Source organism: Zonotrichia albicollis, chromosome 3 (genome assembly GCF_047830755.1).
Source record: "Zonotrichia albicollis isolate bZonAlb1 chromosome 3, bZonAlb1.hap1, whole genome shotgun sequence".
NCBI lineage: Eukaryota > Metazoa > Chordata > Aves > Passeriformes > Passerellidae > Zonotrichia > Zonotrichia albicollis.
In genome coordinates, this window is record NC_133821.1 from 53,656,683 (window position 1) to 53,677,284 (window position 20,602).

General features: G+C 41.2%; 1 protein-coding gene across 1 annotated transcript in view; it reads right to left on the bottom strand.

Annotated features, from left to right (window-relative positions):
* RAB4A (RAB4A, member RAS oncogene family) overlaps positions 1-14,599 on the bottom strand; it is a 19,103-nt gene extending 4,504 nt beyond the window's left edge. Inside the window, exons 1-7 of the mRNA XM_005491101.4 lie at positions 14,411-14,599; positions 6,659-6,739; positions 5,395-5,509; positions 4,177-4,239; positions 2,796-2,950; positions 1,810-1,905; positions 80-240 (exon numbers count right to left, since the gene is read on the bottom strand). Coding sequence (XP_005491158.1) covers positions 125-240; positions 1,810-1,905; positions 2,796-2,950; positions 4,177-4,239; positions 5,395-5,509; positions 6,659-6,739; positions 14,411-14,441 — 657 coding nt within the window. The 5' untranslated portion in view covers positions 14,442-14,599 and the 3' untranslated portion in view covers positions 80-124. The remainder of the gene's footprint in view (positions 1-79; positions 241-1,809; positions 1,906-2,795; positions 2,951-4,176; positions 4,240-5,394; positions 5,510-6,658; positions 6,740-14,410) is intronic.
* Positions 14,600-20,602: the final 6,003 nt, after the last annotated feature.

Consider the following 20,602-nt stretch of genomic DNA (forward strand, 5'->3'; position numbering starts at 1 on the left):
GAAAAAGACTAGCACCCAATACAGCACATTTATGAAATATACTGATTTGCCCACCACCCCAAGATTTTTGTAGCCTTACCTTCTGTATCTAAAGTAAGTATTTGGGATTTTTTGATTTGTTTCTCTAACATCCACATTCTTGAGCACTTTGTGCTTGTGCTCTGCGTGGTGATCTCAGCTGTCTCAAGGCAGCATCTCCATACTGAATACCTGAGCCCATTCTTTCTGGATCCAATTCTCCTGATGAGAAACAAAATGGTCACAAGAATACAGATTATGTGCAAATAGTACATTCTAAATTAACCATTAACATTAAAGAAAAAACATAATTATATTCTGATCTATTTATGGAGAAATGATCTCAATTCTATCTGCTTTTAGGCAATTTCAAACCTGAATCATTTTCTCCTTTAATTTAACCATATGCCCTTGATCACAATGACAAAGCAATCTCAGAGTTAGGCTGCAAACAAGAAATGCATTTGCACTACCTTGAGCAAAAGGTCGGTCTAAAATATTTTCTGTGAATACAGTTAAAAACTTCCTGCTTTCAGAGGCTCATAGGCAAAGAAAATAGTACTGTAGATACCAAGCCAAACAAAAATGGATCAATCTGACAAAAGGATTCTGAAAAGAACTGCTCCCCAGGGAAAATGATCAACCTTTCCAGCTTCTGGTATCCACTTCTGCCAACTTCATACCCTCTGTCTTCAGAACTGTTCTTACGGCTGTATGGTGGTCTGGCCAAGAGAGATCCTTACAGTCTCCATTTTTGCATGTTTCAATGGATGTGTGCTGGCACAAAAGAAGCCAGGAGCAGTTCACAGAAAATAAGACTTAATTCTGTGGTGGCAGTGCCTCTTTAAAGCAGTCATCAAACTACAGTATTGTGAAAAACTAGTTATACTTTCTTTTTTCATTTGGGTCTTGGGTTTGTTTAGGTTCTTTTTATTTGTTTGTTTAAAATGAAAGCTGCTGTCTGGCACTGATTTGATGCAGTAAATCAGAAAATTCATTTGAACACATAATATCATATTATTTTAATCTAAAAATTTGTGTTTGGCATTGGAAACATGTAATTAGAATCCAAGACAGACTTTTCAATATGGCCAATACTCAAAACTTTAAAGATATCAAGCAGCTCGAAAAAAGAAAAACTGGAATGCAAATTAGCTGTAATGATCTCTAGCACACAGGAACCTGTCTCTAGCAGAAACCTGCCCACTTGTGTTGAGAAGCTTCTGGTATATTTCTAGATCTGCAAAAGTAAAAATGATTTCAGCTGAGAGGCAGAGAGGTCACTTCAGAGAAACAGTTGCTAGGAAACATCCCTGAAATTTTTAGTATTACCGTTCATACTCTCTTGACTGTATTTCCTGTTACATATGAGAAGCAGAATTTAAGTTATGACTACCCTGATATTAGGTTTTTATTCTGGACTACAAAAACTGTCTAATGTCAGGCTTGGTATTTATAGGGATGCATCAACCCACAGAACACTGAACCAATACTCAGAGCTGACTTGAGATAAAGAGGTCTAACCTACACTCAGACCTGATTTTAAGGTAAACATCACCCACAATTCACACCACCACCCCTTTTTGGATATAGAGATCTCACTTAGACATCCATTCCTATTAAAGCATATGAGAAGCAGCTAGAAAACAAGTAGGTTATTTTACCAAAATGAAATTTTGGGTTTTTTTGGTTTAATTCTCTTAGAGGACTTCGAATGATGATATTTCCATGTGCACTTTTATTCATTTTCAGATAAAATAAAAGATTTTATAAATATAAAACTTAATTTACCTGATTCAATTTTATTGAGTATTTTCCTTGCACACTGTACAAAGGCCTCTTCAACATTCTCCCCTGTTAGAGCACTTGTTTCCAAGAACATCAGCTCTGCATTTGACAACAAAAAAAAATCCTCAAAACAAGTCTGAAATAGCAGGTATAGTAATTCAAAGCATGAAAACCAGGAGCAATAAAAATATTTTTACAGAGTTCTACAGTCAAAAAGCATGGTGCAGAAAACTAACTTTTGATGGCAAAACCACAAAAAACATCCTCTAAAATTTCAGGCACCCTAGAAAGCTGGAATCCGAAGATAACCTGGGCTGTGCATGCAAAACTGCACTTGAAACCAAACTTCATACAGTTTCTCATAAATGGAGGTTATATGCAAAAGCACAGCCAGTAACCAGAGTTGGTAGAAAAGACTGATTAATAAAAGCAAAACCAGATTTTGCTTTTTTGATGGGAGGACTGCAGCTCAGAAGCTCAGACCAAGACTGGCTTTAGCTGACACAGAATCATGTCCTCAGACTGGAAATTCTGAAAACTGCAGACCAGGTAGTCATTGTATGGATCCATGCCCTGCACTAAACTCAGTTTTCAATTAATAAAACTCATTGCTTCAAACTGCTGCACACCCCATACAACTTTGTTATCTACAGAGTCTTTAAGATGCTGAAAAATGGGAATTCATGTCCTTCATTTTCTCCTCAGCTATTTGGAGGCAAGGCAACACCTGAAGTTGTATGACATTTCCTACAGAATTTATCTCCACATAGAGGGTATTCTTAAAGGAGCAGCTGTGAGTGAAGAACCACTGCTAATGAGACTTATGTAGTACATGTAGTTTTTACAGCAGGCACGGCCTCTCTGGGCCTCAGGAACTGACAGAACTCTTTTCTGTAGACAGGGTACAAAGTACAGCCTAACTGCACAAAAATGTAAATGATCTGAAGGATTATGCATCTTTGAATGCTACATGAAGGTTCTGTACTTACCATTTTCCTGTGCAAAGCGGGATGCTTCTAAAAAAGTGACTTCACGATCTGCATCAAGATCCTTCTTGTTTCCACACAGTATTATCACAATATTTTGACTTGCTAACATTCTTGCATCCGTCAGCCAATTAGTAAGTGCATTGTAGGTTTCCCGGCTGTGCAGGAAATGAAACCCTTTATTAGGACACACTCACTTCTCCTGAACAGATCACCCAACTAAAACTCAGACAGCAAGTCTGTGTTTGTGGCAAACAAAATGCTGGTAGTCAGGCGAGGCACCTACACATCTCAGTGTGCCAGTGATGAACAGGGAAGAACATCAAATTCCTTCATGAAACTATTTAAAAGCTTGAGTATTTAGAAATCAAAATAAAATTAATCACAATATATAAACACGCAATAATAAAATAATCACAATTATAAACACACAATTATAAATTGTAAAAATGTGTTAATGTGAAAAGCTAGAATTTTAAGCTCTTGTCTAGTTTTAACCTTTTGTGCATGACATTTTGGGATAACAGAATGAGATACTGTTCCACTTGGAATCCAACTGATATTTAAATTACCAGTGGGACTGTAAGAATTTAGGAGGCTTGTGTATGTGCTTGCCTGAACTTTCACACTGGTGTCAGGACCCACACTGCAGGCAGCCACCCTGAACACACCACTTGCCATTGTAGCAGTGGTCAGGGAGAAAGCTTTCAAGCACTAACACTGACAGATGATTCCAGCTGCCCTTATGCACAGAACACAGATTTCAAAGCCTGATGAGAGAATCCTTCACTCACAGAACAACAAGCAACAACCTAGTGAACCACCCAAAACTCATCTGACAAACATCAGCCAATGGTGGCAGGAAGAATGTGAACATGTGCAATGGTAAGGAGTTTTATCGGCTGCCTATAATATAGAAACATTGAAAGATGCAGAGATGAACAGAATTTTGGCCTACAGTTAAAGAATGTGTAGGCAGAGCTAGATTCTCCAGAGGATGACCACCTATCCCAGCACACTGATCAGCAGCTTCCACAAGAAAGGGTGAACCACCTTGGTTAAGGGTGGCTGAAGTCTGCTCTTGTTCCTGTGGCAAGGCTTGCTGAGCCAGTGGCTGCACCTGGGTCCACCATTAGATCAGTGACTGGAGGGCCAATCCCCACAAATTTGTGTAACCCTTTAGGATTGTTCACATCTGACATTCACAAGATCTCATGTAAGCAAGTTCCAAAACTGAAATATGCACTGAAACAGAAGTACATCTTATACTTACTTTCTTTTCTTCCTGCCCAATTTGTTTAGAGCATTAGGTACTTGGGGAGGAACCACTGTACATTAACTGGATCTGGCAGTCTATGAGCAAAGGAGATGCTGGCTTTCTTACCTGGTTATATCATAGACAAGCAAAGCACCTGCAGCCCCTCTGTAGTAACTCCTTGTTACAGACCTGAAATAGAATCACAAATACACATTTTTGTAGTGCCTTCACTGTTTAAAATCTGGGTTAATATAACACAATCTGTATTATGAAACAGAATTCTTATTTACATATTTAGAACAAATCATGTTTTTAGACAACGTTTTCAGCTGTGCAGGAGACTAATTACAACCAGGATTTTGATGAAGCACTTTGATTAAATATAACTGTATGAGGATTCTCAGAGTCCATTGTGATCCATGTGGTGCTGAAAGTATCACAGATCATCATAATACAGAACTGGAGGCTGATATCTGGCCAACACACTGAAGAGACCTCATTAATGAAGACTATATATCACAGCCCAGCTTTATTTAGTCACAACTATATCCAAAGGACTTGTCTGATAGAAGACATTTACCTGGATTGCTGCCCAAAACTCAGACTTCTACCATCATTCTCACCTTTGTTAATCAACCCCTCTCCCAAAACAGAGACTTCAGACACACACTCCATCCCCCAAAAATATATTTAAAAATTGATGTCCTATTTGATGATGAATGTACCCAGGAATCCATTAGATTTTTACTGAGTTTTATCTATGCCTCAGATGTAGAACACTTAAAATACAGCATTAAAAGTACACTGATGGTTTTAAGCTGATAAATTGATTGTTTTTTTCTCTAAGAAACTTTAGATATCTCAGTCTTTCTAGAAATGTATTTAACCCAATGGATTTGACTGATTTTTTTCTTCTTTAATAAAACTGTATATAATTATACTGTGCAATTGCTTTCATGCAGATTTTGAACAGCTTACAGCTTAATGACATTTATTTATTCCAACCAATAGAAGGTCTCCTAAACATGGAGTTAAGTGCATACTCTTAGTTAAAACAGTTAATTATGAATTTGGCTGGTGAGCAAGATTTTAGGCACCTATTCCACTCATATACCTCAACAGGAAATACCCAATGAAAGACAGGGCAGAAACTCAGACCCTGCAAGGCCAGCATTGCTCTACCTAAATCCATGGATCTGTGTCCAGGTTGGAAGGTGAATATGAAAGCAGACAAACAACTCCACTGACCAAAAAGCTTTTTCTGCTTACAAGCAGAGATAAATAATATCCACCACTCAGAGCAGCAATTGTAGTAACACTTAATAAAATGGCTGAAAGTCATACCTGAACCGCTCTTGTCCTGCTGTATCCCAAATCTGCAATTTGACATATTTGCCTCCAACATTTATGATCTTTGAACCGAATTCCACTCCTATAGTATGATTGGAGTCATCTTTGACTATGAAAAAAAGAAAGAAAACAAAAGTTTTTTGAAGAATATTTAGAGTGAATAGTTTTTACAAAATCCAATTTAGATATTATCAAAAACTCCTCAGTGTTCAAATTACAAACTTCCTGAACCATCCAATTCATTGCAGCTCATAAGCTCACTGCCACCACACAGAAATGAATGTTCTTACAATTTTTGACAGTTCAGTCAATTCAAACTTAGTACTAAAAAGGCCTGCTTTAAATAATTTCCAGTTCACTTGAATAGGTAGCAAGATACTTTTTGTACACTTTTTTTCCAACTGTTTTCTAATACTTTGATGCCATTTATAAGTACAATTAATGAGCATGCACACAGTCTTGACCACAAATATGCAAGAGCCATTTCTTCTTTAATGCACAAAGTTAAGATACTTGCTCTATGTATGCTCTTGATATCACAGAATCTCAGCAATTTACAGCTGCCCTTACTAGCAGCAAGGGCTTGTTTCAAGTTCACTCAGAATCAAGCCATGTTCCTTAGTGCTTACACATCATTATCCCTCAAGAGATAAGGTGAATTACTGTTTGGTTAAAATAGACAAAATCATCTTAGATTTACAAAGTTTCTAAATGCCTATTATTTTTGCTAAATCTTGATGCCAAATGTACAATCAAACAGAAATTTTTCTTTAATGTTCATCTCTGAATAACATTCCCTATTGAATCTCTATCAATATTTATCATAGACCACAGTCCTTAGCAAAGAAAACAAAGTTACTATTTATCTCAAAAAGATGCTACAGGCTTTCTAAATCTACTTAAGCAATTAAGCTTTTCTTTCCTTATTTTTTCTAAAAGATCCAAGTCTCTACTATATATCCAGCTGCAAATGATACCTCTCACAGAAACTAAGTCTGTATTTTCACCAACATCTTGTTATATTTATTTGAGAATAACAGAGAGTAATGCTCCACATAAGGCTTTAGATTAAAGAGAAACAGTGAGCAATAAGGATTTACAGTACAATTCTGAACATAATTCTTTACTAAAATCCTCACCTACACAAATAAGAGAATTAGGGGAGCTTGCCTACCAATGACAGGTACTCAGGTAGGCAGAGCCTTTACCTCTGGTACAAGGCAGTGGAGAACTCTTACTGTCCTTCATATGTACTTACATTTCTTTTCAATAAATTGGTGTAGCAAACAGGATTTTCCAGTTCCAGCATTTCCTATCACCAAGAACTTAAACAGGAAATCTGAAGATTGAAAGAAAAAAAAATTGCCAAATTTTAGGATGGACTCACATTATTGTTACAAGACCAAACCCACAAGCCAGCTATTCTCTTGTAGCTGTTATTTCAAAGAGAAGGGAATAGATGACAAAATTAGCAAAATTGCAATAAATCTGAAGAATTATCCAGTGTCTTCAGTAGTGATGTTACACAGCAAGAACTAAGAATTCTTCTTTATGGAGAGGCAAGAAAGACAAAACAAAGCAGAAATAGCTGAATCTGAGTTCAGTTAAAACCTGAGTTCAGGTAAATGCTTGGCTTATGTTACAGTAATGTGCTTTAAGAGCATGTAAGGTATTAACCATCATCAACACAAATATATAATGATATCATTTCTCAAAATCTAAAACTCCAGAGAGGGGTGGTTGGGGTTTTTTTGTTGTTGTTGTGTTTCTTCGTGGGTTTGTTTTTGGGTGGTTTTCTTTTGTTTTTAATTTACATTAATTTGGAATTCTCTATTAACAGTTTAATACTCATACTTTGATTTTAATCATTGTACAGCTGGGACAACCACAGTATTTCTCTGCAAAATTTAGAGGGAAGAAATAATTTTTATTCTGGGATGCCTAGTTTCACATTTCTTCTACATGTTAAATTAAATACATGTATTTCTGTTACCTATTTATGAGCCATTTATGTCAATGTTCATTGGTAATACACATATTCAAGATTTATGGCCCATTTCTATTGTTTCAACAGTTACATAAAATGCTTTAATGCTACCACCACAAATCTGCTTTCAGTTTTGCTAAAGACTGAAGAAAGCTTCCTTGTCTTACAGCTCTCAAAAATGATAAACTGATTAGAAAGCTTACAACTGCTTTCCCTAATATACTGCCACTAAGGCAAGCTTTACAGCTCATGCAAGATTCCCTATTTATTTTTCTACCAGCAGCAGAATTTCTACTCTTTATTGCACTGTTTCTCTAAGAAACAGAATGCAAGGAAAATGACTTCGTTTGCATTATCAACAAAAATAAAAACATTGATTTTGTTAACAGTGTTCAAAGCTGTCAAGTGGGCTACATGGGTATTGGCCCAGGGGATGGTTGAATAAAAAGAAAAATTATGCTAAGTAATTCAAAGAATTGATAAAATCCTCTACCAGGACCTTATTTGAGTATTTAGTTTCAAAAATCAAATTTAAGATGCACACAGATCTAGTGCTCATTCCATTTAATGAAGGAGTTACTTGTTATGGTATATCAAACACTCCCTAGCAATGGTAAAAGGAACAAGCAAGTTTCTCAAAGGGTAAGAAGATTCCCACTGTTAAAAAGACAGGGCTGTAAGTCCTGGAAATGTCTGCTGTTCTTTGTCTTCACCTGTCTTCTGAATTTTATTCATATTTAAAATGAGATAATGTTTTACTAAGGATTTTTGCTTTTTTACATTTTGTCCCTCTCGTTTCAAATGCTGTAACAGGCTCAGAATAGATTCTGAATTTCACCCTTCTCAGAAGATGGCTGTTCCTTGCTCACAAATATGACCATTTACATGCTCAAGACTTTCTGTTCCAAAATCCTTTCATTTGTCACGCCCCCACCCAGCTGCTCATGCTTTCTGGATTAAAAAAAAAAAAAAACTTACAAAAAGGATTTTCCTTCAGGTTGTGAAAATTTTGTTAACTCCTCTAAAGAAGGGCCCTTTGTGTCACCTCAACTGCAAAACACACTGAAGCTGAGAATCCTTCACTCTACCAAGTCTTCACTGTTACCATCAAATTTAAGTATCATAAATAGCCCAATGTGTTAGGCTAAGAAAAAATGCATCTCAAAGAAAGCCAAGTTTCAATTTTTATGGATCAAATATCACTGGTTAGCTGTCTTTTACACCATTTTGTGTATTTAAACTACTCTGTGTGTGTGTGTGTGTATAATCTCACTGGTTTTATCACTTTCAGAGTACCTCAAAATGCAAGATATTCTGAGACACAGACATTTAAAATAATTTGTTTCTGATTCTGTCTTCTGTCATTTTTCCAAACATAAATCTGAAATCCAATCAAAACTGGTTCTACTTTGTATCTGGTGAATGATGTTTGTCAGATTTTCTCCTCAAACACAATTATAAAATTTATGTTTACCTTCCTTTTTCTCCAACAGAAGCCTCATGTTATTGACAGTAGTACAACACCTACTGCAAACCTAAACCAGGCCTTGGCACAGCCAAGCTCACTGCTCTGGAGGAGCAGCACAACAGCAGAGGATTTTCCCCTCAGGTGTTTCAAGTTGAAGTGCTTTATATTTTGCTCTGAAGGCAACAGTGCTATTTGGGGATTTTATATTAATGCCTTTAAATTGATAATATCTTTTAGCAGCACTTCATAATAGACTCCTAATTTCTATCCAGATTCTACTGTGCCAGAGAAATTTAAGAGACTCTCTCCCACAAATAAACTGCTTAGATGCCAGTTCAATGCCTGCTTACTTAGTAGACAAAAAATAAATTTCCATCTGACAAAATAGCAAATGGGCTTTTTAAGATTAAACTTGAAACTAGTCACAATTAACTTTTTCCATGGGATGAAAATAAGAGAAATGTGTTTTATTCCACCAAACTAAGAGAAATGTGTTTTAGTCCACTTCATAAAATGAAAATGTCAGCTTTCTAACAAAAAATTTAAAACCTTTCTGCACCAAAGGCAGCAATGTTTCCAAACACATGTAGACTTTAAGACATTGTTAACTTCACAAATACAACCATGCTTCTATCCTTTTAAACTCCAATTTTATGTAAATTATTCAAACTAACAAAAAGCTTTTAGACTTATGTAATCAGTTTATCCATGAGCACTGGATAACATGGTTCAGGAAATATGGACTACTCTGCACATTTAATCAACTGCAAAGAAGGACAAGAAAAAGGCTTTGCCAATACCAAATGTTAAAAACACCAAGATTTAACAAACTTTTAAGTTCACAGCCCAGCCTATTAACAAATAAGGTAATACCATGTAAGAACAGGGAGAACATTTTTCATCTTGTTATTCTGCAACTTCTTTCTTATAATGTCATTCTGTATGACAACTGGTACCACATCAACTATTTTTTATTACTTATTTTAGCACGTGATTTAGGATATTACATGTTTTCTCTTTAAGCTGTACAGATGTATGTAAAATTTAGCACAGCTTGGAAGCAGAGAAATCAAATGAGATTGGGCAGACAGCTTCTTTTAGACCATCACTGTGGACTCAAACTGTATATATTCATTCTTGGCAATTTCAGCAAATGCAACTCACATTCTAGTGTTTGCATTACTGCTTAATTGCTCTGTGTGTTTTCCTTTTTGGTGTCCTCTTCCCAGAGAAGTTAGTTCACTTCATTTCATAGCGTTTTTTTATCTCCTTTTTTTTCCCCTATTGACAAAGCAGCTCAGAGCTCCAGCATTCCAGTCAGCTGCCAACGCTGTCACCCTAGAGAAACTTTTCTTTTGAGTTCTGTTGTTCCTCCTTCATAGAAAAGCTGAAAAGCAACATCATTCAGATGTTACAAATGCTTGCTGCCATGCTGGCTACTGAAAAGGTCTAGAAAAGTTAAAGCACTTTGCCTTTAAATAAGATTGTCTTTATACAGAACGGATTTAGGATCAAAACTGAACTCTGTGCTAAAGGGAAGGAAGGTTATAAAACATGCACCACAGAAATCATAAGGAGATGAAATGCAGCATAGCATGGCTGTTTAAGGAAATAAAGCATTACAAAGAATCAGCTTATTCCCCTCTGAGAGCTACAGGCATCACCTGATCCCAAACAGGGTAGGGGGTGCAGGAAATAAAACATTTTCTAGCACAGGCGAAAAGGAATAAAATTGTGGCTTCACCCTAAAGATGCACCAGCAGCACAAGATGTTAAACTACATAAATGACATAATATCTTTTGTGTTTGTTTTTTTCTTTTGGGGGTGGTGGTGCAGTGTGAGCTGAGGGGAAAGGAGAAGAGAGACAATTGTGGGCTTTGATTCAAGCACCAGCAAAACCAGATGGTTGATGTGGCAACCACCCCCAGACATCCAACCTCCTCCTTTGACTGAAGCCTGCTCCAGCAGAAGAAACAGTCAAACTGCTTCTGAGATACTGGAGCTCAGTCCTCAACATGCACTGAGAGCTAAATTGTTTCCTTCACACTGCTAATACAGTAGGGAAGGGGGGAGTCCAATGTTATATCCCCAATCAGATTGAAATCCTCCCAACTCCTTGCTGTAGAGCAGAATTTCTATTCACTGAGCCTTTGGAAACTCTCCCATTGATGGCACAGGGCAGGAGGAAAGAGTGCCCTGATGCATTCCTACTGGCACAGGCTGCCTCTAAATGAGAGGAGGAGCTCTTCCCACTGCTTACTCCTTTCTCTAGCAGAAAGTTAACCAGATAAACAGGTAGAACAGATCAACCTGCCTCTATTCCAATCTGCAAAAAGAATGCTTCAGAGAGGGAAGCTCTGCTTTCTTACAAGTGAGAGCTATGGTCTCTAAGGAATAAAATCAGATTTGAAACAAACTGAAGACCAGGTGATAAATGCAAATACCATGGGATGGGATGGCAAGAAAAGAACAAATCAAATTGTCCAGACCAAACAATTATTTTCAAATGGATGTAAAGACTGTACACTGTCTGCCAATGACAGAGGTTGGTAAACTTATGTGGCCAAACTGGGATTTGCAGATGCTGGTGGAAAAAACTGAAGGAACTAAGGAATGAAGAGATTTGACTTGAATCTTACACATTGCATTTATTCAATGCTAGTACAACTTCCATCCTTCTACTATTTAAGATCCAAAAGTGGTTTTGCATTTATTTATTAAGAATAAGTGACTTTTTGTCAGGCTGTCTTTACCACAAAAACATGTATATTTTGCACTGGGTAGTGTGCTAAAACATGCATGTGTTGTTATATGGCAATTATCTACAGAAAGGCCATTACATCTCAGAAAACTTGAGTTAAAAGAGTTTTCCTATGAATAAGAGATCTGTTTCCAGTGTTAAATGTCAAACTTCTAAAAGAATGACCCTTTTCTCCCAAAAGCAGCAGGAAAATGTTCTTTCCAAACCCAATCTCAAAATTCATGGAGTTATCTCGTATTCAAGCTTGGTTTGGTTTTGGGAATAAATTGAACATGTAAGAATTGAATAGATACTGAATTGAACACATAAATAATTGAACAGATAAGAAAGCTAAGAACAGAAGATACACAAGCGATGTAACAGATCTGCAGGAATGAAAATATGAATTGTAAGCAAAATTTAGTGTCAAGACTGAGAAGCTGCAGAACTTTGTTTGAAAAGAAGGAAGAGACAAGAAACTCAATAATTGACAGAATGAGTTGTGAAAAGTGAGTGAACAGAAAACCTTCAAAGAAGACAGAATTTGACATGGGGGAAGAAACTAAGGGAGGAAAAACCCCAGCAGACATGAAATTAACAGCGGCTGCCAGTGGAAAGGCACTTTATTCCCTATGGATTGAGAAAAATATTTAAAAAATAACGCCCCTTTCAAACCTCACAGCAAAATTAAAGTCATATAAAAGACAGACAGCAAAATAACATTGGGAAGAAAAACCCAACCACCAACCAGTTTCCTGAGACTCTCTGTATGGGATAAAAAGCTTGAGGTTCCATAAGTAAAATGATAATAATTCAGGTGACAAGAAAAATCTAATGAATGGCTAAGGACTTACAAGCTACAGGGATTCCAGGAGGGGGATACAGTGACCCCCAGTCTCAGGCACCAGGAGGAAACTGACCTAGTACTGCTCCCATCCTCCACAGCCATTGGAACAGCTGGGCAGCAACAAACCACTCTTTGTTAGGAGAGAGCACATGAAATCCAGAGAGATCATCAAGCACAGAAGATCCATAATTTAATCACATGGTACTGCTAACTTTGATTTGTCAATGGGGCTGCTACATATGTGGACAGGACACTGCAGAATTAGTTACTGACTACTCTTATGGTCAGAGATTGTAGAGTCATCAGTTAAACTTTATGCTATAGCTTAGCTTCTATTCTTCTGTGTTCTCTAGAGCCTGATGCTCTCAAGCCCTCTAGCTCAGAATTTTTTGTAGCCTGTGAGTGCACAGGGCAAACACAGAAACTCCAAAAGGTAATACATCAAACAAGAATTAAACAAATAAGAGGAACAACCCACAACTACAAAGCTTCCATTTCAAGGGCTTGCTTTCTTAGATACCAAAATAATATTAAAGTATCCGCAGCTCCAGTGGGGTTACTATCTCTATTCTGCATCACTGGAATAATGCAAAAAATGTTTCAATGCTCTGGTTTAAGATACCAATCATCTATGTGGCTTACCTAGTATTATTATTACAGCATGAAAGGTGAAGCACCACTGAAATGCTGTCATCTCTGGTTTTCTACCAACTTTTTTGGTAGAGACCACCATAAGCATGGCCAAATTGATCTCAGTTCCAGATCACAGGAGTACAGAGTATGAAGAACTTGTTTAAACTCAAATCTAGGCGGACAAAGCACAGCCCTCTGGCTGCTACATGCAACTTTGACCTGTTTCTAGAACAGGTGAACAAAAGAAGCAGGGTTTGAGTATCCTAATGTTGGCACTTCAAGGGCTGCCCCACACTCTTGCCTCTTTCTGCCCCTTAGTTCTGTGCATTTGCTGTACACTGAAGCATTGACCAGTAGGACAGAACATCAAGCACTGATGACTACAGTATTGAAAATAAAATGACAATCACTTGTAGTAGGTCACTTGGCCTACTCCTGATGGACACCCCAACCTCCAAAACGGTTTCCAGAGTTATTGTGTCCAATTTTGCTTTGATTATTCAATTATTTCCGATTCAATTCTGATCCTACTCTCATGGACTAGGAATATGAACCTACCACATGGCTTTAAAATATGTTTATTTGTACAGCAGCATCTTTATACTGGAAAATATCACAGAACTGTATGGTATGGAAAGGGTAGAAAAGAAATCTATTCAAAGCAGAGATTCAAGTAAAATTATAAAGAAAAGAAATTAATACTATTCAGTTGCTTCTCATCTCCTCCACCTAGCCAGCAATACCAGCTCTGCTTGCCTCTTCGACTCCCCACTTCTCTTTGATGCTTCCTAGCGACGCACTGGACACACCCTGTCAGTGCCTGCACTCTGACTTACTCCATCGGGTGTTTCCTACCAGCAGCAGTCAGACACCCATTCCAGCACAGGGACAGACGAACATACCCACTGATCTTCTTCTCCCAACACACTCCCACAATCAACTCTTTCTGACGCCTGCATGTCTACGACAACAGGACCGAATCCTTAACTTGACAGCAGAGGCACCCCGGTCTCCAGGAGAAGCAGGGGCAGCTTTTCCCAGCGGACAGGCACCGCAAGTTTCCCGCTGCACTCCCGGACCACAACAAGCAGCGCCCAAGCCGCTCCCTGCAGGAAAACTCCGAGCGCTCCTGCCGGGCCGGCCACGGGCGGGGCAGGCGCTGGGGGCTCAGGGCAGCGGCGGGCACAGGGGCCCGCCCGAGCCCGGGGAGCCCTCACGCCACACCGGCTCCTTCCCCGCTCCTCAGGGGGCCCTGCCCGGCCCCGGGCCCGCTCCCCCGCAGCGGAGGAGGGAGACAGAGAAGGGGATCCCCTCACCCCGCCCCCGGCTCCTACCGTAGGTCTCGGACATGGCACTCTGCGACATCCCGGGAGGGGTGACCCCCACCCCCGCCGCCGCTGCTCGCTGCTCGCTGCCCGCCCCGCCCGGGGTCGGCGCTGCCGGCGGAGGGAACCGAACAGGCCCCGCCGCCCGGGCCCGGCTCAGCCCCGCCCCGCTCGCGCCGCTGCCGCCGCCGCGCAGGCGCGACAGTGCCCGGCGCGCGCCCCGCCTCCCCGCGCAGGCGCGGCAGCGGCCCCGCCCCCAAACACGGCGCACGTGCCCGGGCTGCTCCTGCCCGCTCCCCTCCCTGGGACGGCGGCGTCGGGAACGCGCTCCCTCAGCGCCCTGGGGATGGCGGCGTCGGGAATGCCCTTCCTCAGTGCCCTGGGGATGGCGGCGGCCCCCAGCGCGGGCTCCTTACCCGTGCGCAGCACCGAGTCACACACCGAGGCGCTGCTCCCGCCGTTCTCCAGCTTTTATTCCACTTGCGCCAAGCAGGGAATCCGGGCGGTGACCCGCGAAAGGCTGGCTCCCCCGTCACCGAAACGGCACGCTATTTATACATTTTAAGAAACAAAGGCGCCAGCGTTTCTTGGTTAGGAGTTACATAGCTTTTTAAAAAATTAGCTCTCAAACCCCTATTTGCTCGTCATTCCTGTCCTTTCTCACGGTAATTATTCCTCAGGCGCAGTTCTGCTCTCCTTCCGAGCCTGGGGTCGGTTTTGGGTAGGTGGTCAGTGAGTCGCGATCTCCCACTGCCGGAATTGCCTTTCCCCCAGGCACTGCTCAGTCCTGACTTCGCTCCTGGCTGGAGTACAGACAGCCCATTCAAGCTGGGATTGTCTTCCCTTTTCCTCGTAACAAAAGATTGGCCGAGGATACAATGTTCCTAGTGCAATTGCTTAATTGTAACTGCGCATTAGCTACTGATAACAGCAATAAAAAGTTGCAAAGTTTGGTTTAAATCTTCAGGGGCTAGACGCCAGCAGTGCCTGGCCTGCGTTACTCTTTACTGGCTTTCTTAACACCCCGGCCAGCCCTGGTTAGCCTAACAGCAAAGGGCAACACAGATCCCATCACAACAGCCTTTCCATCTATGCCATTCCTAAATGTTACTTCCTGTGTATCCTCCACATTTTCCTTTCTTTCAGTCCTTAAAAAAATTCCACTTCTCTTATTTCCTCTTCTGTTACTTCTGGCTATCTTTATCTTCTTGCTTACAGCTTCCCATCCTTTCCACTTCTCCTTCATCTCCCAAGCTGTAGGAAAAACTGCCTCTGCCTATCCCAGCCACCTCCTTGCCAAGTCCTCAGCTGGTCAGAGGTCAGCTTTGAAGTTTCCGTCTCCAATCAGTGGAACAACATGTGCTGAGCCAGCACCAAGAGCCCCTCAGAGAATCTGCTGATTGTTCTTCTTGTTGTGGGTACATACAGACAAAGAAGCTAGCCACAGTTTTTGAAGAATCAACTCCTTAATGAGTTCAAACTATTAACAGTAATTGGAGGTTGTGTAAACAGGTCCCCAAAGTCAGCACAGCCCCGGTGCAGAGACCATACTGAGGCCTAAGATGTCGCATGTGAACGTTTTTCTGGGACATCTGCTCTCCAAAATGCCCTGGAAAGCTGAAGAGCCTTCACATGAGCTGCACAGACCTCAGTATGTCACAGATGTGAGCTTTGTGCCTGAAAGCTGTCCCCCAAAATGATACATTCTGAGGCTCAGGTTGGACTTTAAAGAAGTTTGGTCTAATATCACCAAATCCCTCACAGATGTTGGTTAGTTTTGCTCAACCCCCCTGTCCCCACCCCCAGAAAACAAACCCAATGAATCTAAAAAATCCCCCACCAAACCCAAAAACCAAACTGAATGTCTTAACCAAAAAAATCCCCAAAGATACTGAAGTAAAGAGATTTTACTAGATTACCAAAAATAGGTCATGTTAATCCAACAACAAGGAGATTTAGACCTCTTGCACTGTACAAACTTTAGGTTAAGGGGTAAATTAGTCTTGTTTTTTTATTCTGTGTATCTTGCAAGGTGACTGTTTTATGGAGTTTATATTTGATAAATGTGTCATTGTGTTAACGCCACATTCCTTTGCTTCCAATCACTCCTGATAAGTTTACATTCATCTATCAATAAAATACTTCAAAATTGTAAAGGTTTCCATAAAAGCTATTAGTTAAATATTGAAGAGGAAAGTGAGGGTTGGGAGAATGTTAAAGCAAAGATAGGAGAACATGAGAGATGAATAGGATTTGATGGTTTAGAAATTTTGCCTTGAAGAATAAATTAGAACAAATAGTAAAATTCAGAAATAATAAAGACTGCACTAGGCTAGAAAATATATAGCTGATACCTCAGTAATTCGAGAATGTCAGGCCTATATGTTATATAATAAAACCATTCTTTCTGAGTAATAAACAATAAGTAGCTAGAATTGGCCTTGTTAGTATCTATCTTAAGTACAAAGGTGAGAAAAAAAAACCCCTAAAGCCAAATGTTTAATTCACATGATTTCTGTTGACGACATCTGCTAGAAAATTTTGGCTTATGTAAAAAGAGATCTATTATATCAAATTGGATCTGCACATCATATGCTTCCTCAAATGACATCCACCACAGTTACTGTGCCTAAAACTGGTTGTGGTAGTAAAATTGCTGCTCAGGAGGTCATGTAAGGTTTCCCCAGAAGTCCTAATCTCATTTTTTTACTGGTTTTTACTGACCAGTGTACCATAAATAGGAATGGAAGAGGACCCACAAGATCTCACGGGAGCCAGACTCAGGGTGGGGTATTCTGTGAAGTCTCTGCCAAAATAAAATAATATGACTCAAGGATTTGCAGGTTTGGACACAGCTTTTGATGACCTAGCACTGCAAGGGGCCAGATCCTTTTGTTTTCTTTTGCCTTTCCTTTCCTTTTTTGTGTTTGGTTTCCTTTTTTGTGTCATGGTTTGAGCCTGGCACAGAGCCAGTGCCCCCCATGAAAATGCCTCACCCTGGTGTCTGCTGTGAGATGTGACCAGGAATAAGCAAAACAGGCTCCAACTTAAACATAAAGGACACTTTATTACTTAAACTACAGGAAAAATAGGGAAAGACCATAAGGAAAAAAGAAGAAAAGAATTGAAAACCTTACAAAACCACTTTCCTCCTCCCCACTCCCTGACTTTCTCAATCCAATACATTCTCTCAAAAACACCAACTGCCCAGCCCGGCACGACACTTTAGTATACTCAAACTGCAGTTCATGAAGAGGAAAGGAGTCCTTCTTGTTCCATAGGCTTCTCCTGGAAACACACTGAAACCTCGGATGCTTCCTTGTCACTTCGGCACCGCCCGGGAAAAAAGAAAGTCCTTTTGCCGCTTGTGACATGTTCCTTCCATGCCCAGTGCTCTCACCACTGAGACATGGCCAGAGCTGCTTTTAGGGTTGTCTTTCAAGGATGCCTTGTCTCACTCCAAAAAGGCACAGTCTCTGCTTTTGGGACATCTGTCCCCCCCATATTTTTCCAACCCCCTGGGGCCGGGGGGTCCTCACGAATGAACCCTCCTGGTTTTGAGGCACTGCCTCCCCCTAAATGCAGTCTGTGTCACAGGAACAACTGAGTCCATGGCTACAAGAAAAAGTCCAGCCAAAAGGCCACTCCAAATCATCTCTCCCCATCCAATCATCTCCACATTCTTCAGGCCAAGGTCCTTGTCTTATCTCATCTCCTATCTCCCTTCTTATTCAGCTTCGAGGAGGATTAGCATTTTTGCAAGGCCCCAATCATGCAAGGAAGGGTTAAAAGTTTTCAGTCTCTGTCGGTTCGGAGCGACTCCCACGCAAGCTGCCCACACGCTGCCGCTCCGGCCGGGCACTCTCCCTCCTTCTCCTCCTGGCTGGCTGCTCTCCTGGGGGGGGGGGGGGGGGCTGGCTGCCCGAGGGCTGACTCTCTGGGATCTTCCACCCTTCCATCCTCGAAGCCCCCCCGAAGCCCCCTCAACCCCATCTCTGTCCAGGCCCCGGGCCTACCGCATGGCCGGCCCCTCCCCCGCCCAGCAGCAACAGGCTGGGCGGGGGAGAGAGATCTGAACTCCTCGCCGCGATGTCCAAAAGAGGGAGTGCCAAGGGCAGTGCCCTGCTTTTAACCCCTGTGTATTCTCGGAGGTGTGTCCAAACCCCACTGGCTACACCAGGTGTCAGTATCAAACCCAAAACCTTCATTGGTTTGACCACAGCTTCCCAGAATTCCCACTCCTTCCTGGTCAAACCACGACAGTGAGGGAGCAAAGTTCAGTTTGTAACTGAAGCTGGGCTGTGCTTTTGGCTCAGCGTCACCACAGGCTGCAGTCTGAGAGCACAGCTACAGACGGGATGGGCTTTTCCTTGAGGGAGTGGCAGGGATGGCTCGCTCTGGTCTGAAGGTGGCACTGCAAGGCTGTGTGGAAGGCAGTTGTGTGGGCTGCGGCTCGCAGTCCAGCCTGGCGTGCTCAGGTAAAATGGGAATGATGTATTCTGCTGCTCTTCCCTGTTCCTTGCATGCTGAATACGGAAAGCAACCCAGCGTATGTGGAAGCTGCTGGATCTGAAGCAGCAATGAATGTGACTCCAGCAGCCCAAATGCAATCTGAAGTCGAGTGATTGACACTCTGAGGAGCCTCTGAGATTGCCATGACCTCCTTGCACGCAGTGCTCTTGGCCAGCTGACTTCATCTGAAAACAACTGGGGTCATCTGAACATCGTCGTCTTCAGCTCCCGCGGGAACTGCCCTTGATCTTTGAACACTTTTGTCAATGTGAGCACGTGCAGCTCACACATAACAACTACTAGCACTGAAATCAGCACTAGGCAGATATTGCATCACTCTCTTTCAAGTACAAAGTGACATCTGTGTATTTCAAATGAAAAGAAATGCAGCAGTCTTTCTCATTGGATTAGAACCTTGCTTTTAGAAGGACCTCAACCCACTTCACATGGTGTGTAGGTAGTCTGAAGTCCTGATCCTCAGGGGTCCAAGGAGAATCTGAGGATCCTCAAGGGACTGAGCACCTAGGAGGGGTAAACTGGTTCAGTCCCACTTACCTCAGGAGTGCTGAGGGCATTTATGGTGGCACCTCACCAGGGAGAGGATGACCTCCCATTGTACCAAGGCTGTCACCTGCTCATGGCCATCCCAAGGCACAACAAGGGAAGGATCAAACCAGTCTGATACCAGGGGATCACCCTGCTGGGGTTACCAGGGCAGCCTATAAAGACTTATATGCATTCTGTGTTACACCACTAGAAATATCACAGCCAGAGAAATATGATATATAATTGTAGTTATGTATGGAAATTTATGGGTTGGATGCTTCTAAAATCATGGGCTCATCCCTCCACTGCTAGGCCAGAGTGATGAGAGCTGATGAAGGAGACTGCAAAGGTACACTGGAGCTGTAATTGAACTCCTTTATCTTGCCCCATGGTGAACTTTTCCAAGAATAAATAAGAAGACCACTAGCTATGCTACTGAGAGCTGGTGACAGCTCTAGAATGCCATGATGTGTGCAAAACATCTGTTTTATTCTTTCACCACTCTCTCTCCGCCAGTAGGTGTAGGTAGTAGGAGACACACTGTGCAGCCTGATATTGTGAAAAGTTACCACAAGATGGGGTAAGCTCATTTTAGGATAGCCTTATGCTATAGCTCAGAGATACAAATTTGCCCTGATGTTGGAATGAATACTATGTCTTTTCTTTTCATGCAGAGCCCTGCTTTAAGTGCTGTGTTCAGGGAGGCACTTTTACAAACATAAAGCTGTATAGATATGGTATATTTAGGAAAGAAATGCACAGAATAGAAAGAAAATAAATAAAGCAAATCAAACCATAGGCCACAGCTTTTAAAAACAGTTAGTGATTTAATTTTTCAGGATTCACAGAAATGGAGTGAAGGGGCCCAAATACTTATTTCAGCATGTCAAGGGGATGCACAGGAAAATTAAGACAACAGAAAATGAAGACATGTTATTAGTGTACATATGTTGTTGCCAGTGTCTGGATACAGGCAGGATACAGGCAGGATACAGGCAGGATACAGGCAGATTGATTTGACACCCTTGTTTTGTGAAGTTAGCCTCATGGTGTCACCAATTAACTTCTCTTTTGGTGAAATGATAATAATGGGATGTAATTGGCTGCATATTTTAACTTTTAACAATAGGAAATGGCTGAGGG